This window comes from Oenanthe melanoleuca, chromosome 10 (assembly GCF_029582105.1).
Source record: "Oenanthe melanoleuca isolate GR-GAL-2019-014 chromosome 10, OMel1.0, whole genome shotgun sequence".
In the NCBI taxonomy this organism is placed as follows: Eukaryota; Metazoa; Chordata; class Aves; order Passeriformes; family Muscicapidae; genus Oenanthe; species Oenanthe melanoleuca.
This window is the reverse complement of record NC_079344.1, coordinates 4,160,908-4,184,120: the sequence shown is the minus strand read 5'-3', so window position 1 is coordinate 4,184,120 and position 23,213 is coordinate 4,160,908. Positions and strand designations below refer to the sequence as shown.

Below are 23,213 nucleotides of genomic sequence, written 5' to 3'. Positions count from 1 at the left end.
CTGCATGTCATGCTGTAGTTGTGTGAGAAGGATTAAGTTTCCCACTCCTGAGTGTAGGAAGTAAAATGTAGCTAGAGTTAGAAAGAGTCATCAGGAGGAAAGACCAGGAAACTGCAGTAGAGGGGTAAAGGAAATGGGTGGGAATTGAGGAAATGCATTTTTCCTAAAATGTGGAATTGATGTAAAATCTAGCAACTGAACATTGAAACCTACTGAGAAAATGTGTCCCTCAAAATAATAGATTGACATAAAACAACAGAAGAAAACAATGTAAGCAATGGTAGTAGAAGCTGCTGTTGTCTATCTGGATAATGACTGTGGTTCTGTATGATGTTTTGCTCTCCCTTAAGTTCCAAGTTATTTTTCTCTCCCATTTCCTCTTCACTGTACATTTCCTGCCACTTAAGTGCTTGCAATGAAGCTCTGAACAGCTGGGAAATGTCATGTTCTCTCTGCATCCTTAAGTCAGTTCAGAAGTACTTAAAACAGTGTTAAAACCCCATTTAAAGGTGTGATCAAGGTCCCACTACACATGCCAGCCCTAAAATTATGCCATCAAGTAACCAATTAACTTTGCTTAGCATTTAATCAAGCAGTTAATTTTGAAATGTAGCTAAAATATCCAGCTTCGCAAGATCCCTGAGATATGAGCAAAACTAATTTGCTTTTTCCGCAGTAAAAAAATATATTACTAGCTTTACAGTGGGGGAAAGTTCCATTTGTGAACCAGTGATATAAATAATATGTTGTGCTATTTGTACATAGAGCTCAAATATAGGTAAACCATGTGATTGTGCTTTAGAGTTGGTGTTTGCCATGTAAGCATGCTTCTAGGGGTTCCAAATATGGTGCAGAACAGAAACCCCAAAGCAATGCTTGCTGAGCTGCTACAAATGGTTTAAATTAATAATAAAAAGAGCTAACTTCAATCCTCACAGTTAACAGTTGAGGGAGCAGTGCTAGTTTTCCTTCATACTGTACTGGCACGTCTGTGCTGTAGCACTTCAGGCAGGGCTGGTGGAGGTGATGCTGCTGTGTGCCTTAGGAGCTGTGATGGGCCCTGGCTCAGGGGTGTGCACAGCTAGTGTTTACTAAGACTTGCATGCTGCCAGTCCCAACTGGGAGCTTAAGAAGCAGCTTTTTGAACTTGTAGTCCTATTGTTTACATGGCTTAGTACATTGTATTTATGTGAATCCTCAGTATGAATATTGTGAACAGGATCAAAGAGTATGAAAGCATTTAGCCTATTGAGCATTAGTTTTGGGAAGAGCTATGTTCTAGAAGTTACAAACAGTTGTTGTTCATTTAATATTTTGAAAAACCATGAACCATGCATTCATGCCTGATTTTTCTTCTTTAATTCCTAGATCCCAGTACTGCCATCTCTGGGTTGATCAGTGTGTGGCATATGTCAACTCTACCCCAGGAAGGGACATATTTCTTAGAGTATAAATAACAAAGCCATATTAACTTGGGTCTCTTTTTTCCAAATTTAATGAACCTTCTTGTGAATTCATATGTTTAAGACATTTACCTTTTGTCGAATATAATTAAAATTGATAAGACAAATGTAGCCCAATCGCACCTCGTTTTCATTGCAAAGTTACTAAAATAGCTCAGTTTTCATACTGAAAATCCTCTTCCATCGCAATGTGAACAAAGCAGAGTGTGTTGCTATACTGTATATTTGAGTTTAGGGTGCTGCATCAAAGGCTTTATGTATATTGCTCTTTCATCTCCTGGTTTTCTACTTCTTCCTTCTTCTCCACACCCAGAAAAGTAGGTGGACCCTATTAAATCTCAAACATGAGATAAGTCTCACATCATGTCTTTCTATATGTGTCAAGGAGAACAGTGATCGTTACTGAGGAAGTTGTTTTAAAAATTCCCAATATAATAAATACCTTTTCTAGACTTTGAATGACAAGATGTTAGAGGGTGATAGGATGAGAAAATTAAAAACTGAAGAGAGCTTAAAAATCAACCCCCAAGACAAACCAACCCCGAACCCTAGAAAAATAAAATTCACATTTATGCAGAGAAAAATTAAGTAAGTCTATATCCTCTTGTGGTATTTCTTCAGATTGCCATACAGAAGCATATCCTTGTATGTGTTTGTGCTTTGGCTGTTGTGCTTCTTCCTGCAGTGAATGAAGTGTTCAACCAAAACGTTTTCCCAGGATGCTGGAAATGCAGGAAGCTTTAGCTCTGCCAAGGTGGTTGGTTTTAGGAGATGATGATGGTGGGAATAGATCAGGGAAGAGGGGAATGGAATCTTCACCACAGAGTTCTGTGTGTCTGCTCTGCTCTGCTCTCTGTGGAGTTAAGCCAAACCCTTGGAATGTGAACGTGGGATGGGAGGCTGGGAGGTCATTTCCTTGTACCTGCACAAACCTTTGGCTTCCCTGTCCCAGCAACTACTGACACTAGATCCTTTAGAGACTTTGTCTGTGTGCAGGAACTTCTTGGGCTAATACTCATTTAAGAATTTTAATGAAGGTAGGGAGTCAAAGACTTGAGGAAATTAAGTTTCTTAACAGTTCCCAGTCTGTTAATTCTGAGCACTTGTAGTTGAGCAGTGAGTGGTGTGAGCTCCTGTGGAGTGGGATGCTGGAGAAACATTTTGGTGGTAGAAGGGGGCACTATGCAGAGATGTGCAGGTGAAAGAAAGTGCTGTGTGCTTCCGTCTAGAAATACCATGCTTTTTGAATTGTAGTGTTTTGGTGTTTTAAAGAGAATATACTTTTACTTTGACAGATTAAACTGCCACCAATGATGGAAATCATAACGGCTGAACAGCTGATGGAATACTTAGGTTGGTAATTGCAATAAATCACTTTCATTTGTATGTTATACTTCATAGTGCTTAGTAACATAGAACTGTTTTATTTACTGTTTTATTCAGCTGTTTATTTGATTGAAGAAAACTACTTACAGCAATAAGTTACTCATGCTTTTCCTTAACTGTTTTTAGAAGTTTTCTGCACTGCTTTCCAAAGTGATTGGTCTAGTTGATGCTGTTGGTATGGCTTAGTGCACCCACAAATTGACAGATTTAAAATTATTCATGTATCTTACAGTGTTGTTTTATTATAGTTGACAGAATATAGTAAATCAACTCTGTCTTTAATTGTCTATAGTAGCTCTAATCCTTGGAAGTAGAACACAATTAAAATAACAAGAAAAATTAATATAATTCTCACAGTGGTTGGAGATCTCATTTGCAGGCACTCATCTGGTATTGTATTCAGTGTTCTGCAAAACTGAAGCTCTTTGTATCTGACAGGGTTGGAACTTTAATATCCCTGATGATCCAGGTGTTAAAAGTGCAGTTGTGATAGTACTTAAGCTGCATGTACCACTTTTCCTTCTCTTGTAGCCTGACAAAATATAAAATGTTTGAACTTAATAGACTAGGTTTGATTTTTCTTTAATGGGAGAAAAAACCCCTTACTCTATTTTTTCTTTTCGCTTGTAAAGAACATAGCTCATTCTTTTCAGAAGCAAATTGCTGACTCTTCTTGTTGAAGAAAAAAGGTACCTGCATAATTTTCCCAAAAAAAAGAAAAAATCTTGCTCCCTGTGTCTAAACATTTCTTATAATTGCATTGATGACACAATACTGTCTGAAGTCACTACGTAATTTCAGTTGTTTAGATGTGTATTCTTTCTTGAAGGCATATTTTAGCTTCTGGAATTGTCTTACTAAATTGAATAATAAAATTGTGTTCAAATTATTTAGGTTCCTACTCACTCAACAGGATTAGCAGTTACAGTTCTTCTACAGCTGAAAAAAAAGCTGAAACCAACAAAACAGCCTTCAACCACTTTCAAGTTAAAAGAGTATAAATTAGGAAACTATAATGATATTTTTGAGTTTAGTAATGGAGCAAGGGAGTAAGTACAAAAACATTGAAATAAAATCTGGAAAGTGAATACTAGTCTCTAAAGATGTTATAAATCTTGAACCTCAGTGCTTAATTAACTATTAACTAATCTATTACCTTTGTGTTGTAGACAAAGGTGGAATACAATTGTTGTGATTTAAGCCTAGGCACCTTTCTCACTCCCCTACCAGTGAGATCAGATGGAGAGTGGGGAGTGTAAAAGCTAGAAAACCTGTGGGTTGAGTTCAAGACTCAATATAGGGAAAGCAGAGCAAAACAGGGAATGAATTTGCTGCTTTTCAGGGGCAGGCAGGTGTTCAGGCCTCCCAAGGAGGGCAGGACCCTGTCACATGCAGTGGTGACTTGGGAAGACAAGTGGCATTGCTCCAAATGCCCCCCCCCCCCTTCCTCCTTCTTCATCCCACTTTATATCCTGGGCATGATGTCGGATGGTCACTGGGGTTCACCTGTCCTGGCTGTGTCTCCTCACAGCCTCCTGTGCATTTTCAGCCCTCACCAGCTTGGTCCTGTGAAAAGCAGGAAGGGCCTTGGCTCTGTGTGACCCTGCTGAGCAATAACAAAAACATCTCTGTGTTATCAGCCCTGGGTTCAGCACAAACCCAGAGCACGGCCCCACACCAGCCACTGTGAAAAAAGTTAACTGCAGTCAAAACCAGCATAACAAGTTTTATAGAATTACTGGTGTACAAAACATGGCAAACATTTGCAGTATCAGTCAGGATAAGCAGTTGCCTTTTTAAATTGTGTCCAGAATTACAAACCTTAATGTGAACAGTTTGACCTTTTTATATTTTTAAGCTGAGACACAGTGGGAGGTCAGTTTTTGAATAATGAAGAGATTGGTATGATACCCAAGAGATTATGAAATGCGGCTTTAGCAATAGTGTTGGCCATTTGAATTTTATTTCTTAATATGATCTTACTAAGTTTTTTATATTCATATTTTGCTCCATAATTATAATTCAGGTTATAAAACAATGTGATTTCATTAATTTGATAGAAAACTTCAGTTGCGGTGTTTATTATCAGTCAGCTTCAGTCAGAAATATTCATAGAAATGTTGAAGCTTTGATTGTGGAATAAATTTAATTTCATTTTTGCTTTCTTTTAGGAGACTACATTCTTGATGCAAAACCTAAAGAGATATCTGAAATTCAGCGACTTAATTATGAGCAGGTAAGGAGTTGCTCCTAAAACACAGTTGCTTATGTCTGAGGAAACTAAAACTACGTGTCTCACAAAGAGTTTTTCACCTTGTTAAAAACCAGAAGCATACAGACCGTTGTTTGTAGTTTGTTTTTTTCTGGGCTTGATGTAGAGTAGTAATTTTATGGATGTGCTATTAGTGAAGAAAAACTCAGTATCTATTAACGCAAGACACTTTCCCCCCTCCCCCGTTATGAGTGCAATGAAGTAAAATGGATTTTATTGAGGAGCTGTGACACAAAGATACTAATAAAAGTATATAACAGGGTGGTTGCTTTTTGAAGTATTCTGTTTCATGTCCTTCAGTTGCTCTGTTCTATGGTGCCTGCCAGAGTTTCTCTGAGGATGTAAACTGAGTAAGAGATCTGTGTTCTTAATCGTGATGGACAAAAAGAGGTTGATGTTATGAAAGGCGATGTTACTTGCACTGGCCACTATTTATATGTCATCACAGAAGTCTTTCTAAACTAAAGATAATGCTATTAGTTTTTAAAATTATTGATTTAGTATAAATTTTCCAAGCTCTGTCTATAGTCATAGCTGATTTTTTGGTTACTCATGGAAGAGGGAATTTGAATTTTTTAATAGGTGTAAGGGTTCAAGGTAGTTCTGTTTATTCTTAGGTCATTTTTTTCTTGTTCTCTTTCAGTGTTGAAAACCAAATCGAGTAACTTGATATTAGTTTGTATCAGATTATAGGAATTACTTTTGTAATAATGAAATTGGCTATTTTTTTCCACATCATTCTGTGCTGTAGAAGGTTATAGCTATAATCAACTTACAGGAGGGTGATGAAAACTATTATGCCTGGATAAAGTACAGCCTCTATAGATTTCTCAAATATATAGGTTTACCACATAAATGTCACATACCTAAAGTTTTTAACTGTGTAATTTCAAAGAAGCCTTCTGTTCTAGAAATCTGCTCAGTTGCTTTGAAGGTACAGAATAGCTGAAGTAGACGTGATAATGTTGAAATTGTAGTGAGAGTCTTCTGTGGTTTTCTGGTACATTTGATGTAATCCTGCTTTGTTTGCAAAGTAAACATTGCAAAATAAACGCAGCTATTGTCTGTAGATGTATGATCTGAATTTGTAGATGGCTAGTGCTTACTATGGACTTCTTACTCATTTAGCAGAGTAAGATTATGGCAGAATTTCTTTCAAAACATCTCAGACAGGATTTATCTTTGATATCTGGTCTTTACTAATGACATGCACTTGTTAAGGTGGTTTGGTTTGCTTTTAAGATGATAAAAGCTGAAGCCAGTCTTGAGAATTACTTCAAAAATCTTGCTAAATTCTAAACCTTATGGCATAGCAAAGTTGTCAATAAGATGAAACAACACATAGTAAGGTAGAGGGAGCTGTTCCATTCCTGATTATGGAAACTTGACAGAACAGGGCAGTTAAAGGGCTACAAATATTAAAACTCTTACTTATAGCAGCCATGCTCAAGTGCAGATTCTGATCAGAAGAAAACAGAGGCAGCTGTCTTTAACCATCAGTAGTTTTAGTCTCTGAATCTTTCCTGTCTCCATCTCCTGTCCAATCTGTATTTCTTTGGTCTTCGTCATTTTACTTTCCCACCGTTTTAAGCCTGAATTCCTGTTAAGCAACAGAATGTTGCAAAACCCAAAAATCCCCAAACAGCAAACAAGAAAGGGCCTCAGTTTCCCCAAATCTTTTCCACAGACTTTCTGACCATATTTTTTGTGGGCTTTTCTCACTTAGTAGAAATGTTTTTTTTCCTGCATCTCAGGAATTGGTTTTTATCTGCTGGTTGAAGATAACTGTCTCACAAAGCACGTTTTCTTTAGCTTATCTGTCCTTTCTGTGATTGGAACTTCATAACTTGATAATTCTCCTTAGGATTCCATTGGAATCACTACTATAATAAGTGCTACTTTCACGACTTGTTTCTACAGTAGAATCTACAGGCCTTTTCAAGGTATGCCCAAAATAAGACAGTATATATTTTTTATTAAAGAAAAAAAGTGGTGAACAATTAAGATTCTGATTCTAAGTACTGAACCCTGAAATTAGAGTTGGCAAGTGGGTCTGGAGATCTTATTGTTCATTATGTAGTGACAAGTACTTCAGCCTGACTTGTAAGGGAGGGCTTAAAAGGGGACAAGAAACCTCAAGAAAAGTCCCTTGAAAATTACCTTATAATTCAGTTTTCTTGCAGACATCTGGCTTGTAGCTTTGGGAAATGGACCTAAAGCAATCAGAACTGCCTAAAAATAGTTTATGGGTGTAAAAAAGAAACAGAGGTGATTGGAGGGAGATTCTTATATTTCATATATCTTTTGGCACAGACTGTAACACGAATGTGCTTTGAAACATTTGTTTAGGTAATTTACCCCCCTTTTAATTTTATTTTTTTTATTCTGAAGTGTTGAGTTGATGAGTACTAAATGATGAAGGGTTACAATAGTAACCGCTGAGTGAACAAAGCTCTATTGGGTCATCTGTTCTTTGTTTTTTTTCTTTTTGTTGTCAGAACATGAGTGATGCAATGGCAATTCTGCATAAGTTGCAGACGGGTCTGGATGTCAATGTGAAGTTCACAGGTGTCCGAGTATTTGAATACACACCTGAATGCATAGTGTTTGATCTTCTTGATATCCCCTTGTACCATGGATGGCTTGTGGACCCTCAGGTAACATATTCTCTTTCAATTATTAAAAAAAGAAGTTATTCTGAAGGTTATTGGTGGAAGGGGAGGCATTTCAGAATTTTAACAAGTCAGTAATTAACACGATAATTAATTTTTTAAATCTAGTCAGAAAAACTGAGGAGTGAATACGGACTGTGTGTTTTTAGTGCAGGACCTTTGCAGAGCCTTGGTCTGTAGTCAAACCACTTTAAAAGCCTTCTATGACTCTGTAAAGGAGAATTGTTTTTCTGAGGGAAGTAGCAAGTTGCCCCAGATATGGTGTCCCAGTCATCATTTTTGAGAGCTTATTAGAGAACACTTGGAAGGAATACAAAGTTACTTTCCTCCTATTTTAAAGTTTGATTTATTAGTTACTGAAGTTGAGAACTGAGGATAGTGGAACTGGTTGGAGAGAACTGCATCTTTAGCAAACACGTAATTTATTTTAACTGTATTATTTAATAAACAAGAAAGTGGTATTGTTTATTTAGAGGGAAACTGGTGAGTTTGGCTGGAATAATAATGCCTAAGACTTTTTCTTCTAGTGCCTTGGTGAGAGTTGCTGTTCTCTTACCTTAGCCCAGCTGATCCAACTCATGCCATGTTCTCCATCTGCCTTAGCTTTTGATACTAAGGGTTAACTGATTTAAAATAGGATCTGAAATAGCAAAATGTGTAACACTCTGGGCTAAAATGTTTTGGCCTAGATTTTTTAAGGGGATAACATCCTTTCTTTATTGAATTCTTATTGTCTTACGAATAATTGCCACTGGCTTGCAGTTGTGTTCTGTTCTTTTCAAAGGTAAATTCTCCATGTTATTCCTTTCTGCTGCAGGTTGCTGACATAGTAAAAGCAGTTGGTAACTGCAGTTACAATCAGCTGGTGGAGAAGATAATTTCTTGTAAACAGTCAGAAAACAGTGAACTGGTTAGTGAAGGTAGGTAATGTTTTTCTGTATTTTATCAAAGTATGTGCCCTGCCCAATCTAAGTTATGTGTTTTCCATGTGGGTCATGCTGAGTATAGATACAAGTGGGAAGAGCTGCATTTTGTGTACTGAGCTGCTTTCCCTCAGTACACAGCACTGTGCTTGTCTTCTCAATTTCTCTGATGCATTCTCTTGATCTATTCAATACACTTTTTCAAAAGCTGGCAAGAACTTCCTCTATTGTGGCAGCATTCAGATTTCAACTTAGCTATGTATTATCTCCTATAATTAGAATGTGTATTATATATTCCATTACAACAAGGAAAAATATGAGTAATATTAGAACTGGATATAGCATTGCTGGACATGGGAAGGTTTGTTTACAATGCTGTGGTTTTAGAACTTTGAAACTTGTTGTCCCCTCTCTGAATATGTTCCCTAAGGCTTGTGGCAATATGGGGATGTTGGGGGAGATAGGAAAAATACTACTATTGTTACCAGGTTTTATATTAGCAAGTGTTTAATAGACACACATAACAGTACGTGTTGCTTTTGCAGGGTTTGTAGCTGAGCAGTTCCTAAATAACACAGCTACACAATTGACATACCATGGACTGTGTGAGTTGACTTCAGCTGTTCAGGAGGGAGAGCTTTGTGTGTTCTTCAGGAACAACCATTTTAGCACCATGACCAAATACAAGGTACATCCAGCATTTTTGTCTTTATTGCTGTGTTTTGTGTTTCAAAGCAAGTAATGGTTTTTAATTGTTTTGAAATAGAATTAAATTCCAGGTTATGTTATATGTAAATATGGCTTAGTGTCTGTAAGGTCTGTAGCAAATGTTACTTAGGAATTAATGATTACAGTGGTTTAGTCACTGGGATCCATTACTACTTTAAATCTTCTTGTAGCCTTTCCCTTTATGTTCAGTTTACTCCCTGTGTTAATAACTCTTTGTGGTTATATGTAGTTATGTACACTTCTTACACGGCTTAAATTTTCTTGCAGTTTGTGGTTGGCATGATAAGGTTAATTTATGTAATTTCTTGTTTCTGAGGATTTAAAAGTTTGCATTACATTTGGGCCAGTAGATGAATATGTCCATGTGCAAAATCCCAAAAGTTTGGAGAAGTTGAGATGAGCTACAATATTGGTTCCCTTTGTTAGGGAAGAGAATTTTTTAAATTATTTTTTTATCTGTATCTGGGGAAGCAAAATGGCAGCAATTGTGAAAGTATTCCAGGATACAAAATGCAAGTGTCAGCTTGGTTAGTGCTTCTGGGATTTCTTCCCCCATGGAATGGAGCTTGTCAAGTTTACATTCATTTATGGAGCATCTTCATGCTAAAATTACTTTTGCTAGGATGGTAGTGTATGAGTTTTCATATTTGTATAGAACTCTTAAAATTATGTTTTGGTTATGTGCTATACAATAGGACTTTAATTTCATGTACACTTGTACTTACAAATAATGGCAATAGAAGCAAAAAAAGAGGTGTGTAACATGCAAAAAAGTTAAGAAACCACTGGTTTTGCCATTATACCTTATATACCTTATGTGAATGACACTTTCATTTGTCACTACTAGTCCTTTTATTCTCCCTCTTTAATCCTGACTGTCAATGCTAATCTTTGGCATTTTGTGTAACTACTCATAAGCTGAGCTAAAGGTCTGAACAGTCCTGATAAATAATGATTGACTCTACAAGCAGGTAACACACTTGGTTTTCTGATTGGATTACATCTGAGATATGTTTTAAATCTGTGTATATGATGCCACTCTGTAGGGCAAGCAAAAGGGTCTTTCTCCTCCCTTCTTCCATTTAAATAACCAAAAACTGTTAAATATATCTGTGTAGTCAAATATTACACTTCCTGATGCAGCTCATTTAAACCACAATTTTGAGTATAGTTTTTCCCCCCCTCTCTGCTTTTCTAAATTTAGTTCTTGGATTAATTGGTGGTAGCTCATGAAACAAGCCTGTACACTGTTTTATGCTTTCATTATGGAGTGGGGAGAGAAGAATAAACCCCAACCTCAACATAGTTTGGTTTTAAAAAAGAAAACAGTAAAAGTACAGCTGTACTTCCTGGGTACAAATGGTATCTAGAAAGGCAGGATACCTCTTTTACTTTGTCTAAAGGCTATTCTAGATAAAATACATAAATCCTCCTGGAAATAATACATTTTTGTGCTATTTTTAAAGCCTTTAAAATCTGAAATATTATTTGTATTAAATACAGTCAATGAGTATCACTTTGTCTTGTGGATTATAAATACAGATTAGTTTTATAATGTATGGGCTCTTTGTAGTCTTCCACAGCCCAGTATTTAGATTAAAGGCCAGAACCTGGGGGGTATTTGTCTGTGCTTTATTAGCTTCATACTTGTAAACATGTACTTCTCAGTTGAAATCCTGTTTTCTTATAGAAATAAAATGCAACACTTCAATGAGTTAAATATCCCTAGCCAATATTAATAATACAGAACAGGTTAAGGCAGTGAGTAAAAATCTGTCTTGAGTTTTTCTTGTAAGGGCTATATACAAGTCCTAAGAAATACAAAGTTAAAATATTTGAAGAAGAGTATTGTTTGTTTATTTAAGGTTTGCTGCTGATAAGTCACAGTGGTTTTAATCTTGTGCTTTTTGAGAACTCTTAGAATTCAGAAATGCTAAGTTTTGAAATAGAGACTATTATTCTTGTGTTTCACAGTCATTATGGGGAATGACTTTGTAGTTAGTGTTTAATTTCCATGTTATTTACATGTTTTAGTCCCTCAGGTTATTGCTTGTTCATTTTGATTTGAATTTCTGCTGATTGGTACATGACGGAATTTGAGATATCAAGAAACTTTTTTAAAATTATTATTATAAAAAATAATTATTTTGTTGATAATTATTTTGTCAAGAAGATAATTTTTAAATGGATACTTGAAGGCCAGCAGTAACTCTTTCACCTGCTTCTAATCTACCAGCTGTTGGCAGTAGCTGCATGCCTAGGGGGTCTTTTGTATCATGTCAGAAATAGACTTAGCTTGGGCTTTTAGCCCAGAGCAGCTATCCAGAAATTTCTGGACCTCCAGGGTACTCATGTGAGTGCCAAATGCATTGTTGCTACAGAGTTGAGTTTTTTTTTCAACTGCTTCGCTCTTTCCGTCTCTTGGGTTTAATGCTCGCTCTGCAGATGGGGTTTCCTCACAGTTTGAGCAGTAGTCAGCAGTAGCTGGACTATGGAGAAAATTCCATCCATTGGGAAAATGGAGAAACAACATATGCCAAGGAAAATGGAGGTATAGAACTTCTAGGGCAAGAATGATGCAATTATTTTTTCTCTTTCTCTAATGCTGCCTTTCTCTCTTTCCCCTCCTAACCAATACATGGAAAGGTATAAATAAAGCAGCTATAAAGTTAATCAAAAGGGAATTACACATGCAATAAGTTATGTCCATGTAATAAAATTGGTGTATTTTTAGAAACAGAGCTTGAGTAATGAGCGATTATTGTTCTAATTAAGCTAACGTTTAAACTTTTATTTGGCAGCTTTAATTTATGGCTGATACAAGGACTTGTACACTGGGGATATTTTTAAAGTGCAGTGTGTTTTTTTTAAGGCTGATATTTTAGTAAAAGGACTTAGATTTCTGTACCTTGTCCATTTGCCCAAGTAATCATTTTTTCTACTTCCTGTAGAAAAATTCCTTTAATTACATTCTAATAGTCTTGGCTCATGTGATTATAAAGTAATAATTTTCAGCAGTTAAAAATGTGATTTTATTTTTTTGCCTTTGCTTTTCATTATGCAGATAATAAGTACATCAAATGATAATTCCCTAGATCAAGGAAAAACAGGACTGTAAAGAGGGGATCAGTTTGGTAAGAAGATCTTAGTTCAGTTGGAACGTTTTACCAGACCTGTTTGTAATAGAACCTGTGTCCTTTACTGAAAAGTGTCAAGACACTTACCTGTTTGCATTTTTAAATATGCGTGTTTTCTACTTTATAAATGTTGTGTTTCTGCTTCAGAACTCAACAGATACTTTTATTCCAATACAAATACACAAAGTGTATTTCATGACAATAATTGCACTTTTTCCTTGGGCATGGTAAAGGCAATGAATATAACTGCTTAAAAACATGTTTATTTTTCAGTTTCTTAAGAGGTGTACAGTTCTTATGCTGAGGGTTACTCTGAATTCAATAGTACATACTTTCTTTAAAAAACCTTTTTAATTAGTATATCTGAATGTTTCAACTGTCAGAGAAAATTAAAACAACACTCATTCATCAGCTTAAAACACCTTCATGAAAACGAAGGGATCTGATCCAGAAGTCCAAGAGAATAATTACATACTATTCAAAACATAAGACTTAAAATGTTAGTCTTTACTGTATGAAGCTATTGGACATGTGTTTGGTTTTCTTTTTCAGTTTTCTGAATTAATGGAAACTTGGTAATTGGAATTGGAACAAGTAGTTTAATAACCTTTATCTTCATTATTTATTCTGATTTTGAAATTATCTAAGGAAAGAAGGTCTAAAACATCCCCTGTAGACTGTATTTGTGCTTATCAGAGAGGGGTTTTTTTGTGCAAACCAGAAGACTGAGAGATCCCTGTTTGGGAGAACAATCTTGCTTTATCCTCAGCTTTATTTCAAGTTTTTTATATGTGAAACTATAAAATCTGGGCATTGGTCTGTAAATATCTAAATATTGATTTTTATAATAAATAATTAGTCATAACTTTGTTAAAGTAAACTGTGTCTACAATAGTTCTACACTTGGGACTTTCTTTCATTGTTTTAGTCTCTATTGACTATAGTTAGTAGTAGATATTTTTGCTGTTTATTATGTTTTGGTATTTTGGGGCGCAGTGTTAACCCATGAGACTGGGTATTTGTTAAAAAACCTACACTTTAAAACAAACTTAAAAGATAAGCTGGTAATACTCTAGCAATGTCCAGTTAAGATTTTTCTGGAGTTAGAAACATTCTGTGAAGCGTTGATGCTGTTCTCAGTGAGGGGCATTTGAAAGCCATTTTTGTGTGCATTTGTTACCTGAGCTGCCCGAGCTCGGTGTGCTGCAAGCCTGGTGATCTGTGAGCGGGGACCCGCAGCGGCTGCACAGGCCGGGGCTGTGTGTGTCCCCCTGTCCCTCGGGGCTGCGTGTGTCCCCCTGTCCCTCGGGGCTCTGTGTGTCCCCCTGTCCCTCGGGGCTCTGTGTGTCCCCCTGTCCCTCGGGGCTGCGTGTGTCCTCCTGTTCCTCGGGGCTGTGTGTGTCCTCCTGTCCCTCGGGGCTCTGTGTGTCCCCCTGTCCCTCGGGGCTGTCCCCGGCCCGGCCCGGGATGTGGAAGTGCCTGCCAAGGGCGGCTGTTTCCGGGCCCCGGGCCCGGCCATGCTCGGTGCAGCTCCGGCTCCGAGGCCCCGTGGAGGTCAGAGGATAAAAGATAAAAGCTTTTCTCGGATCACGGGCTCTCCTTGCTGGAGTCTGGGTGTGCCGCTCCATGTGGCTGTGCCTTTAGCAGTGGGAAGAGAACGTGCCTGGCATTAAAACTGTACCTAAAAAGGCAGTCTGTAGACACGGCCTCTGTTTTCTTGTTGCAAGTAGAAGGAACCAAACCCATGATGAGAGTTTACATTACAGTTCATAGCAAAAGAGCCAGCTCCTCTTACTTTATATATGAAATTATTGCCAAAGGCTCATTGAATATTAGCAATATTGTGAGGGCCCTGGTTGGGTTTTTTTGTGGAATTCAATTTAATCATACTAATGATGTAGAGATCACAGAAGTTGGTTGAAAATAAGAGAAAGATGACTTTGGATCTCTGATATGTGATTTCCCATTTTTCTTTCGCTCCAATAATGTGAACAGCAACTCTGTCTCTTATCAGGTACTAGGGAGCCTGTGTTTGTTGGTTTGCTAAGCTTTGTTCAAGTGAAGCAGGATGTTTTAAGGTATGCAGTTGGTATTGGAATTGCAGTGTCGGTGTTCAGGTGATGTGGTATGTAGTTCAGTTTATTGCCTTTCATTAGGGAGCTGTGTTACATTTTTTATTATTTACTCTAATGTGACATTTTTACAATCAGTGTTTAATTGAGAAATTCTTTCAAAATAAGAATATTAACTGTATTTAAGATTTGAAACGGGTCTCTGTTTCAAACAAGTGTTAGCTTTAATCCATTCTTAGATAGTAGATTCTAATTCCATGAAGGCAGTGATATACCAATGATATATAGATTTGTGTGTGGAAAAATGAAGCTTATAATAGTTTGGAGATAGGAAAACTAGTATTTTCACAATTTCAGTATTACTAAGCTGCACAGTTTATGTGATATAATTTAAAATGTATAGCATAATAAAGGAAAACCTGAGACACACACAACTCCCTTTTTTAGGTTTGGTTGAGTCAATTTACTGTGCAAAATAAAACCTAAAAGTTCAAATACCTTTTATATTTAAAATTCTGGGATTTTTTATTTTTTTACATATTTTTTAACAAAATGTTGTGAAATAGGTACTCTGTGCAAAGTGGAAACATTGCAAAATTACTTCCTTTTATTTTCTTGAGGTAATTTTAAGTGTCAGGAGTATAATTCAGTTCTTAGGCAGGTTTCCAGGGGACAGATGATTTCTTAGATCATGTTATGTGATCAGACTTGTTGCTGACACTTGTGTTTATGTCTGTAAAGCCCCCTTGTGCTGGTTAACTCCCATTCCAAAGCTTGAACATACATTAGTGTTACCTGTTTGGTTTTTGTTTGGGTTTTTTATCCACTCTATTTGGCCTTGTGTATAAGTGCATGTTATGGTATTAGGTAATATGGGAGTAATTGCTGCATGTGAGTCTTTAAATAATATTTTTATTACATCAAGTGACCTCCCAGCCTCAGGAGGGGCGGCTGTAAACAGAGTGGGTTTGACGAGATGAGACTGCAATTTCAACACCTCCCTCAGAGTTATTTAATGCCTTAAGAGAAGTCAGGGAGCTCGTTCTCTGTGTGTTGAGTATGGACAGAGTTTCCATTTCTTGCCTGTTTAGCCTCAAAAATCATTAGAACAGGACCTGCCTCTTGCTTTGGTACAACTTCAGCACAGCAATCTTTGAGAGCCCTTTGTGTGCTGCTGGCATACAAATACCAGATTTTTTTGTGGATGTCACAATTAACTGCCTTGATTTTTACAGCTAAACCACTTTACAAGTTTTGTGTTGAGTGTCTTGATCTGGTACATTCAGTAATACTAATGGAAGCTTTAGTCTTAATATGTTGTATGGTCAGTAACAACATTCTTGATTTGTAGTATAATCCTAAAAACATGATAAAAAAGGTAGGATGAAATAAATGAATTTCTTTAAATGGAAATTTAAACGGGTATTTTGTGCTGCTTTGCTGTCCCTCAGATATGCAGCACCATCTCATTTTACTTGGGACCTGCTTCAGTTATTTCCCTTTGATTTCAGCTCATCTCCCACTCCTTCAGCCTAAGCTTATGTTTCATCCTTCCAGTGCCTTGGTGTCTGCAGTTGTTAGCATTGTCTCCTTCACTCCAGACCAGCCCATTTTATAATTTCAGACTTTGAAATCAAGAAATTTGGCTTTATGGAACTGTAAAATTACTAAAATGCCAACAAAAGCAGCTACTGGTGACAAGTGATAGCAAGAATCTTAAATTTAGAGCTTTCAATTGACACAGACCTCAAATTCTGTCAAAACTCATTATGAAACATGAAGTCTGAGATGTGGCCATTTTGAGGTAATGCCTCTTGGATTGTTTGGAAAGATCACCTTTGTCTCCATCTCTTACCTTTGGAATTTAATGTGATTACTTCTAGGATTTAAAGTTCTTGCTGCCAGTTTTTAAGTCTACTTCTTAGGTATGTTTTTAAAGAGCTGTCAAGGAGTATAGCTTGATATATATTAATATATTCAACTTTTTATATAAAATGTTTTATATTAATTTCTAGTCAATATGAACTTCCACTAAGAATGAAGAGTTACAAGATGGAATACAGAAATTGTGTGGCTGTTAATTTATCAGTGAATACTAGTATCTGGTGGTTTAATGCTGTATGCTGATTTACTCAATTATTAAATGTGTTAAAAAACTCCAAATTAATGTTTTATTGGAACACAACACTTGTATCATTTCTTCTTAGATTGTAAAAAGTTGTTGGTTTTGGGTTTTTTTTGTTTTTTTAGTTTTACAAGTTTTCCTTGTTCTTCTGTATAGGGTCAGCTTTATCTGCTGGTGACAGACCAGGGCTTTCTTACAGAAGAGAAGGTTGTGTGGGAAAGCTTACACAATGTGGATGGTGACGGGAATTTCTGTGACTCTGAATTCCACCTGCGGCCTCCATCAGACCCTGAAACTGTCTACAGAGGGCAGCAGGATCAAATAGATCAGGTACTGGGTTTCTGCCTTTCAATTCTAAGCTAGTACTGACTTTTAGTCATGGTGGGGATTTGTTACTCTTACTGAGACACAGAGTTTGCAGAAGTCATCTTTAAGGTGGGGCTGAGTTGTACCAGTTAATGCACAAGTGCAGAACAAGACAAAGTTCCTTGGAAATCTTACATTCTGAAAAAGTTTATAGTGATCACCATTAACAGTTTTTAAATACTATTAATTTATAAATGGGGGAAAATAAGATGCTTCTTAATAAATTGAAGGACTTGCATCTCCCTCTCAGAATAAAAATCGGATAGATAATTTGCTGCTGTCTAGGTAATAAATTTAAACCTGAAAACAAAATTTTTTAATTAGTTTTTGCATTTTCTGTGCTGTAGCTTAGGCATTGTGAAAGCAGATGTGTAAAGTAGCTGTTCTCAGCCTTTCTGCAGTTGACAGATTCTGAAACAAATTCTTGATCTACACTTGAAGGCTGGGAGAAAAGTGGTACTGTGTAGCAGCACATGCTGAAAAATTCACTTGATATTACTTGACTCTTTTCTCTGTGAAAGCATTCATTACCAAGTTTACTGTTTAGGATTATCTGATGGCATTGTCTCTACAACAAGAGCAGCAGAATCAAGAGATTAACTGGGAACAGATCCCAGAAGGAATCAGTGATCTAGAACTAGCAAAGAAACTCCAGGAAGAGGAGGACAGGAGAGCGTCTCAGTTCTATCAGGAACAAGAACAAGCAGCTGCTCAGGTCCAGGTAAGAAAACGGTACTACAAAATATGATCATCAATTTTAGAAAGTATTAATAATTGCATAGAAATAGCTATGCTTGTATATAATTCAGCCTGAGGTGAATATAGGAATCTTCAGGACTGTGCTACAATTGTTGGAGTATGCATGCAGATATGGCAACTTTCAGACATTTAGGAACTTTATAGCAGGCTTAACCTTCTAAATTAGGGTTTCATTTATACTTAACTTGGAATGACGGTATGAATTAATATGTCGGGTTACAAAGATGCTATTAGCTAGTATTTTACATTATGTAATAGTTGAAGCTTTGTCTTTATTTTGTCTTGCAGAAGTTAGTTGCTGTACATTTTCATGTGATTCAGACTGTGATCTCATGTGAACCTATTCTGTTTTTCCAAATTAGGCAATTCACAGTTTCTCCCAGTATACATTTTCATCCCATACCCATAAGCAGCTGATTTCAAAATCTTCTGAAAATGTGATTCAGTTAAAATGCAATTCAACTGTATCTTGTGTGCAGAGACAGTATTTAAGTTAGTGGTTTGGATTTAGAGGGTTCTTAACCACTGAGAACTTTCAGAACTGCTTTTATTTACAAATATGTAAGGGAAAAAAATTTAAAGCCTGCATCTTTGGCCTGAAGTAATTCAGAACCATTAACTGATAAGTTTAAGCATGAAACTTTGACAGGTAAAGTTGTGTTATTTGCACTGTTTGTTGCTTTAGTAGAACCAGCAGTACCTAAGATGCAGATTCATTACTGCTAGCTGCCAAAGGTAGAACTGAAGAACCTGCTGAACAGGATTAAGAGTGTGGTCATTTACAGCTATGAATGGAGGGAATAGATGATGAATTAACAAAACTTATGTTACCTTTGGGTACCAACCCTCTTGCCAAGTTATTAAAGAGTTACTGGTCACAAAAAGCTGCTACCTTATCATTATCTCACTGTCCACACCAGCACTTTGACTCTGCAAATAGTGAAATGTGGATTATGTACTAATAAAGAAACTAAGAAAAAATTCCAGTACAAGAACACAGAAGTGCCAGAAAATGCTTGAAAACATATTTTATTGAAACTACTGATCTGAATATGTGGACACAAAAGAAAGGACACATGAAGTTTGAAATATATTTTCAGCTGACTTAATTTTCAAGAAATATGCAATTTTGTGGAGGTCCTGGAGTAGGTATACCAAAAACCCCTACTTGAATTCTGTTGGTTTGCATAATACTTTAACTTTTTGTTTGTGGACCTGAGCACACAGTACCAGTTGAGGCTGTATCTGCAGTGATGCTGGGTTTATTTCCCATGTTATTTTCCCTACACAGCAGGTACAAGGTGCTGCCTCTCCAGCCAGTGCTGCAAGACAATCCGGGAGTAACGAACGCAAACGCAAAGAGCCTCGAGAGAAGGAGAGGGAGAAAGAGAAGAACAGCTGTGTTCTCTTGTAACAGAACAGGGATTCCATCTGGAGCCAAGTGCATGTCCTCAGAAGCAAAAACAAGGAGTAAAAAGGAAGACAAACCTGTTACATGCCGCCTGTGCCTGATTACCCCATGGATTTTGTTCATGTTCCAAGAGAGGAGGGATGACTTTGTAACAATCAGACTTCCTTCAAAGTCATAGTGCGTGCTGCTCAAGAGGGAATTCCAAATCACAGTTGGATGCGGCTGTGCTTTGAGTTAGTCATAAGAAATACTGCACCTTGTAGCTGAACACACAACTCATGGCAAGTCCTGTGTCATAGTGACATCCATTACTCATTACATCAGTTAGTAAGCTATTTTATCTTCTACTCTAAACAAAGGTAATTCATTTTGTGTAAGGCTTTTTCCTGAAGTCTGTACACGAGCACAATGGAGTTCTGTGTTACTTCCTTAGTATGAAACTATATCTTAGGCTGGGTATAGTCTCCACGACACAAGAGCCCAAGTAACAGCTGGGCACTGCCTCCTCAGTGTGTCCAGATTTCTTTGCTTCTGGATCTGGTATGTTCTTTTTTTGAACCCAGATTTATACTGCTATCACTGCATCTCCTGGCCAGCTTTTCTTGCCCCAAGAATACGTGAGTTATTAGGCAGCATACAGAAATTGTCATGAAAAACGTGGGGCATTTATTAAAAAGCAAGATGAATATTGTTTGCTTTTCTTGCAACTACAAACTGGGTATGGCAACTCAGATGTTATCAGGGTTAAACAAGTAATTTTATAGATAACTTCTTTTTCTTTTATTATTTTTTTTCTCTTGTAGGTAAACTGGACCAGATAAGCTTTTATTTATTGACCTCTCTATATGTTAGATGAATGATGAGAGGAAACTAAAGTCTATAATAATCGTTATTCTATATAAGAATGCAGAGTCAAAATAACTAACTATCTGCCTTTTATCCAGAAGTACCTTGAACTTCAACATGACGTTAACGTGTCCACTTGTATACTTAAGCAAGTGTACTGTAGTTAAAAACACACTTTTTTGTTTGTTTTATAAATCATGTATTCTTATAAAAGCACACTTCTGAAGGGGTGAGAGAGGAGTGAAGCTACTCTCTGAGATGGTTTGAAAGATGGCCAAGTGTAATATTTTGTTTTTTAAATCACTAATTTAGAATTTTTGGAAACCAGATTTTTCTAATTTATGGGAACCAAATAAACATGTTGCATCTTGTAGTATTTATAGAATGCAGAAATAGAACACTTGATGAATTTTGAGGGAACCACAAATCTTCCTCCACTTCCATTAAATCAATAACAATTATATTCTTGTTGAACCTTTTGATAAAAATTTCTATTTAATGATTTGTAGATACTTTTGAAACAGGCTGCTTCTCCTGGACAAGTTCTGTATCCATACTCTAAGCCTTAGTGTTCACACAGAATAACCTGCAAGCTAAGGAGGAATGTGACATTCCTGCTTCCAGGTGTTTGGAGAATGTCTATAAAAGTGGGTGTCTAACACAAGTCCACTAGTAAAGAGCCAATTCACAATTATTTCAAGCAGACTTGCTGCACTGATGGCAACCAGTCATCACACACATCTGTTACCAACCTAGAATGAAAATGAGATAAAGGAAGATTGTATTTTTACCAACTAAAGGGCCAATTTGTATCACTTTTTTTCCATGCTTTTTCCTCTTTTGTTTTTTCTTCCACTTTTGTTATTTCCCTTTTATAATGATGAAGTAATGAAGAGTAGGAGGTCTCTAATGTGTAAGCTATAAATTTAGAAATATCTTCTCTAGAAAAGTCATGCCCAGAGAAGTAATTTTAATACTTAATGTATGCAGTTGAGATAGTTTTCTATGTCAAAGCAAAGGTTGATGTCTCTTTTTCCTTTGCAGCAGCCTAACTTCTTCAAACAAATTAATGTGATGGAGGATCACCACCATAATGACTTAGCTACTTTAAGTAGATGAGAAACTATTCCAGTAGTGTCAATAACAGAGACTTTAAGCCAGAATGTTGTTTAAAAACATTCTGTTACTAAGATTTTTCCAAATTTGTGTATTTACATTTATTTATTGACCTTGAAAAATAAATATGTCAAGCTAAGTGTTTGTTTTTATTTTCAGTGACAGTATTGCCACTTTAACTCCTTTTGGAAGGAATCCAGCTGTTGTGGCTATGGAGTTCATCTCTTTGCCTAAGATACTTGCTCATATTAGAAGAATTCATGTAACATTTCCAGTTTCAGACAGATATGCCTGAAACTTAATATACTGGAGTTAGAGGAATTATGGTCATTTGGTCACAGAGGAAGAAGAGCTAAATGCAGTGCTCATCATGAAGCTGCAACTCCCAGATAATTCAGTTCCTTTCAATAGAGGAGTAGAGAGTTTCAGGGTATTTGAGATGGAAGGCATGCTATGAACACAGTCCTCTGTTAATATCCTTTTTCCTTTACAGGTCTTGAAGCTTTGGAAAAAAGGTAAAGAATTCCTGAAATCTAGGGCTGCATGAGTTGAACTTGTTAGTGGCAAAAGTTATAAGCAGTGGAGCTTCCCAATACCCCAAATGAAATTCATGTGGAAGCTTAATTTATGCCCTGCGGGGAGTAACCATTCCGAAAGCACCTGTCACAGTTGGTATCTCTGACAGTATCTGAGGATCAAAAAACATGAACAGAATTCTTTTATCTATATGAAGTGAGCTTGGAAAACAATATTGCACAATATAGTCTTGGAGTACCAAGAAGACAATATCTACTTCTGTTTACTTCATTTGCCTTTTTTTCCTTTTTTTTTCTCCAGCTCATGTTCTTGCAAAAGGGTATAGATTTGTACTTTAAATCTATTTATACAATTTAGCATGCACATGCTCCAAATACTACATAATATATATGAAAGTGTCCAGAAAAGTATAGTAGAACCTGTTTTTCACTAGATAAATGCTAGCACAGAAAACAGAATAATAGATTTTTTTGTTGTTGCATTATAGTTGTGGCATAAAAAAAGCTACATACAAGTATTCTTAAGATTAGCAAAAAACTGAGCACTGCCATAAATGTTTTTCTATAAGGCACTTTGTAAATGCTCAAATCCACCAGTTTTCTTGTAACATCAACACTTGCAACCCAACAAAACAGATCCAACAGAGGGTTGTAACACCAGAGAATGAAGTTAGCATTCCTGAAATTCACTTAAACACAATGCAAAAACTACATTTTGTTAGCTGTCCACGTTGTTCGTAGAAGAAATTATGTGTTCAGAGTGTCTCTGCAGAGCTGCTCCTGTGGCTCACAGGAACATGAGCTCCACGGGAAGCACAGGCTCTGCTGGGAACCTTGGATTGCTGGGCAAGCTCTTATTCACGTGGTATTTCACATTATTGTCATGTTTCTTCAAACTTGTGTATACAAGCTCTTGAAAAATTTTTCAGTATGTAATAAAAGGCAGTTTTGAGTTCTTGAAATGGAATTTCTTGTGCATTCAGCAGGAAATAAGTGAAAGGTAAAGCTGATGTATTTTTAACTGAACCATTCTTCACTGCTGCTCCACTGGTTCTGTAACAGAGTCAGCTCATTGCTTGGATCAGCTCTTTGCATTAGAATGCCTGTTAGAGAATCTATACCAACTACGTCCTTCAATACAACGTACTTGCTGAATTAAGAGCTTATTTTATATAAAAGTAGATTTTTAAATGTTGCAGCACTGAACAGGTGACTCAGGAAATGCACATTAATGGATGCAGAATCCTCACTGGAAAGCATATTACAGAAAAGCAAAAATAACAAGCTCTAGTTTGGTTGTAGTACAATGCTCTCATTTTTTCCATCTGTGCTATGATGAACACCTTGGTAGCAAGAAAAATCCAACTCTAAAAATGTTCATTCAGTCCAGGGATAGCAAA

The 23,213-nt window shown here is 36.6% G+C and overlaps 1 protein-coding gene across 1 annotated transcript in view; it reads left to right on the top strand.

Moving 5' to 3' along the window:
* The window catches only part of MINDY2 (MINDY lysine 48 deubiquitinase 2), a 28,149-nt gene extending 5,374 nt beyond the window's left edge, over positions 1 to 22,775 (top strand). The window contains exons 2-9 of the mRNA XM_056499851.1: positions 2,759 to 2,816; positions 5,021 to 5,085; positions 7,620 to 7,778; positions 8,611 to 8,713; positions 9,262 to 9,404; positions 16,936 to 17,109; positions 17,693 to 17,866; positions 19,196 to 22,775. Of these exons, the coding sequence (XP_056355826.1) occupies positions 2,759 to 2,816; positions 5,021 to 5,085; positions 7,620 to 7,778; positions 8,611 to 8,713; positions 9,262 to 9,404; positions 16,936 to 17,109; positions 17,693 to 17,866; positions 19,196 to 19,318 (999 nt within the window). The 3' untranslated portion in view covers positions 19,319 to 22,775. The remainder of the gene's footprint in view (positions 1 to 2,758; positions 2,817 to 5,020; positions 5,086 to 7,619; positions 7,779 to 8,610; positions 8,714 to 9,261; positions 9,405 to 16,935; positions 17,110 to 17,692; positions 17,867 to 19,195) is intronic.
* The last annotated feature ends 438 nt before the right edge of the window (positions 22,776 to 23,213 follow it).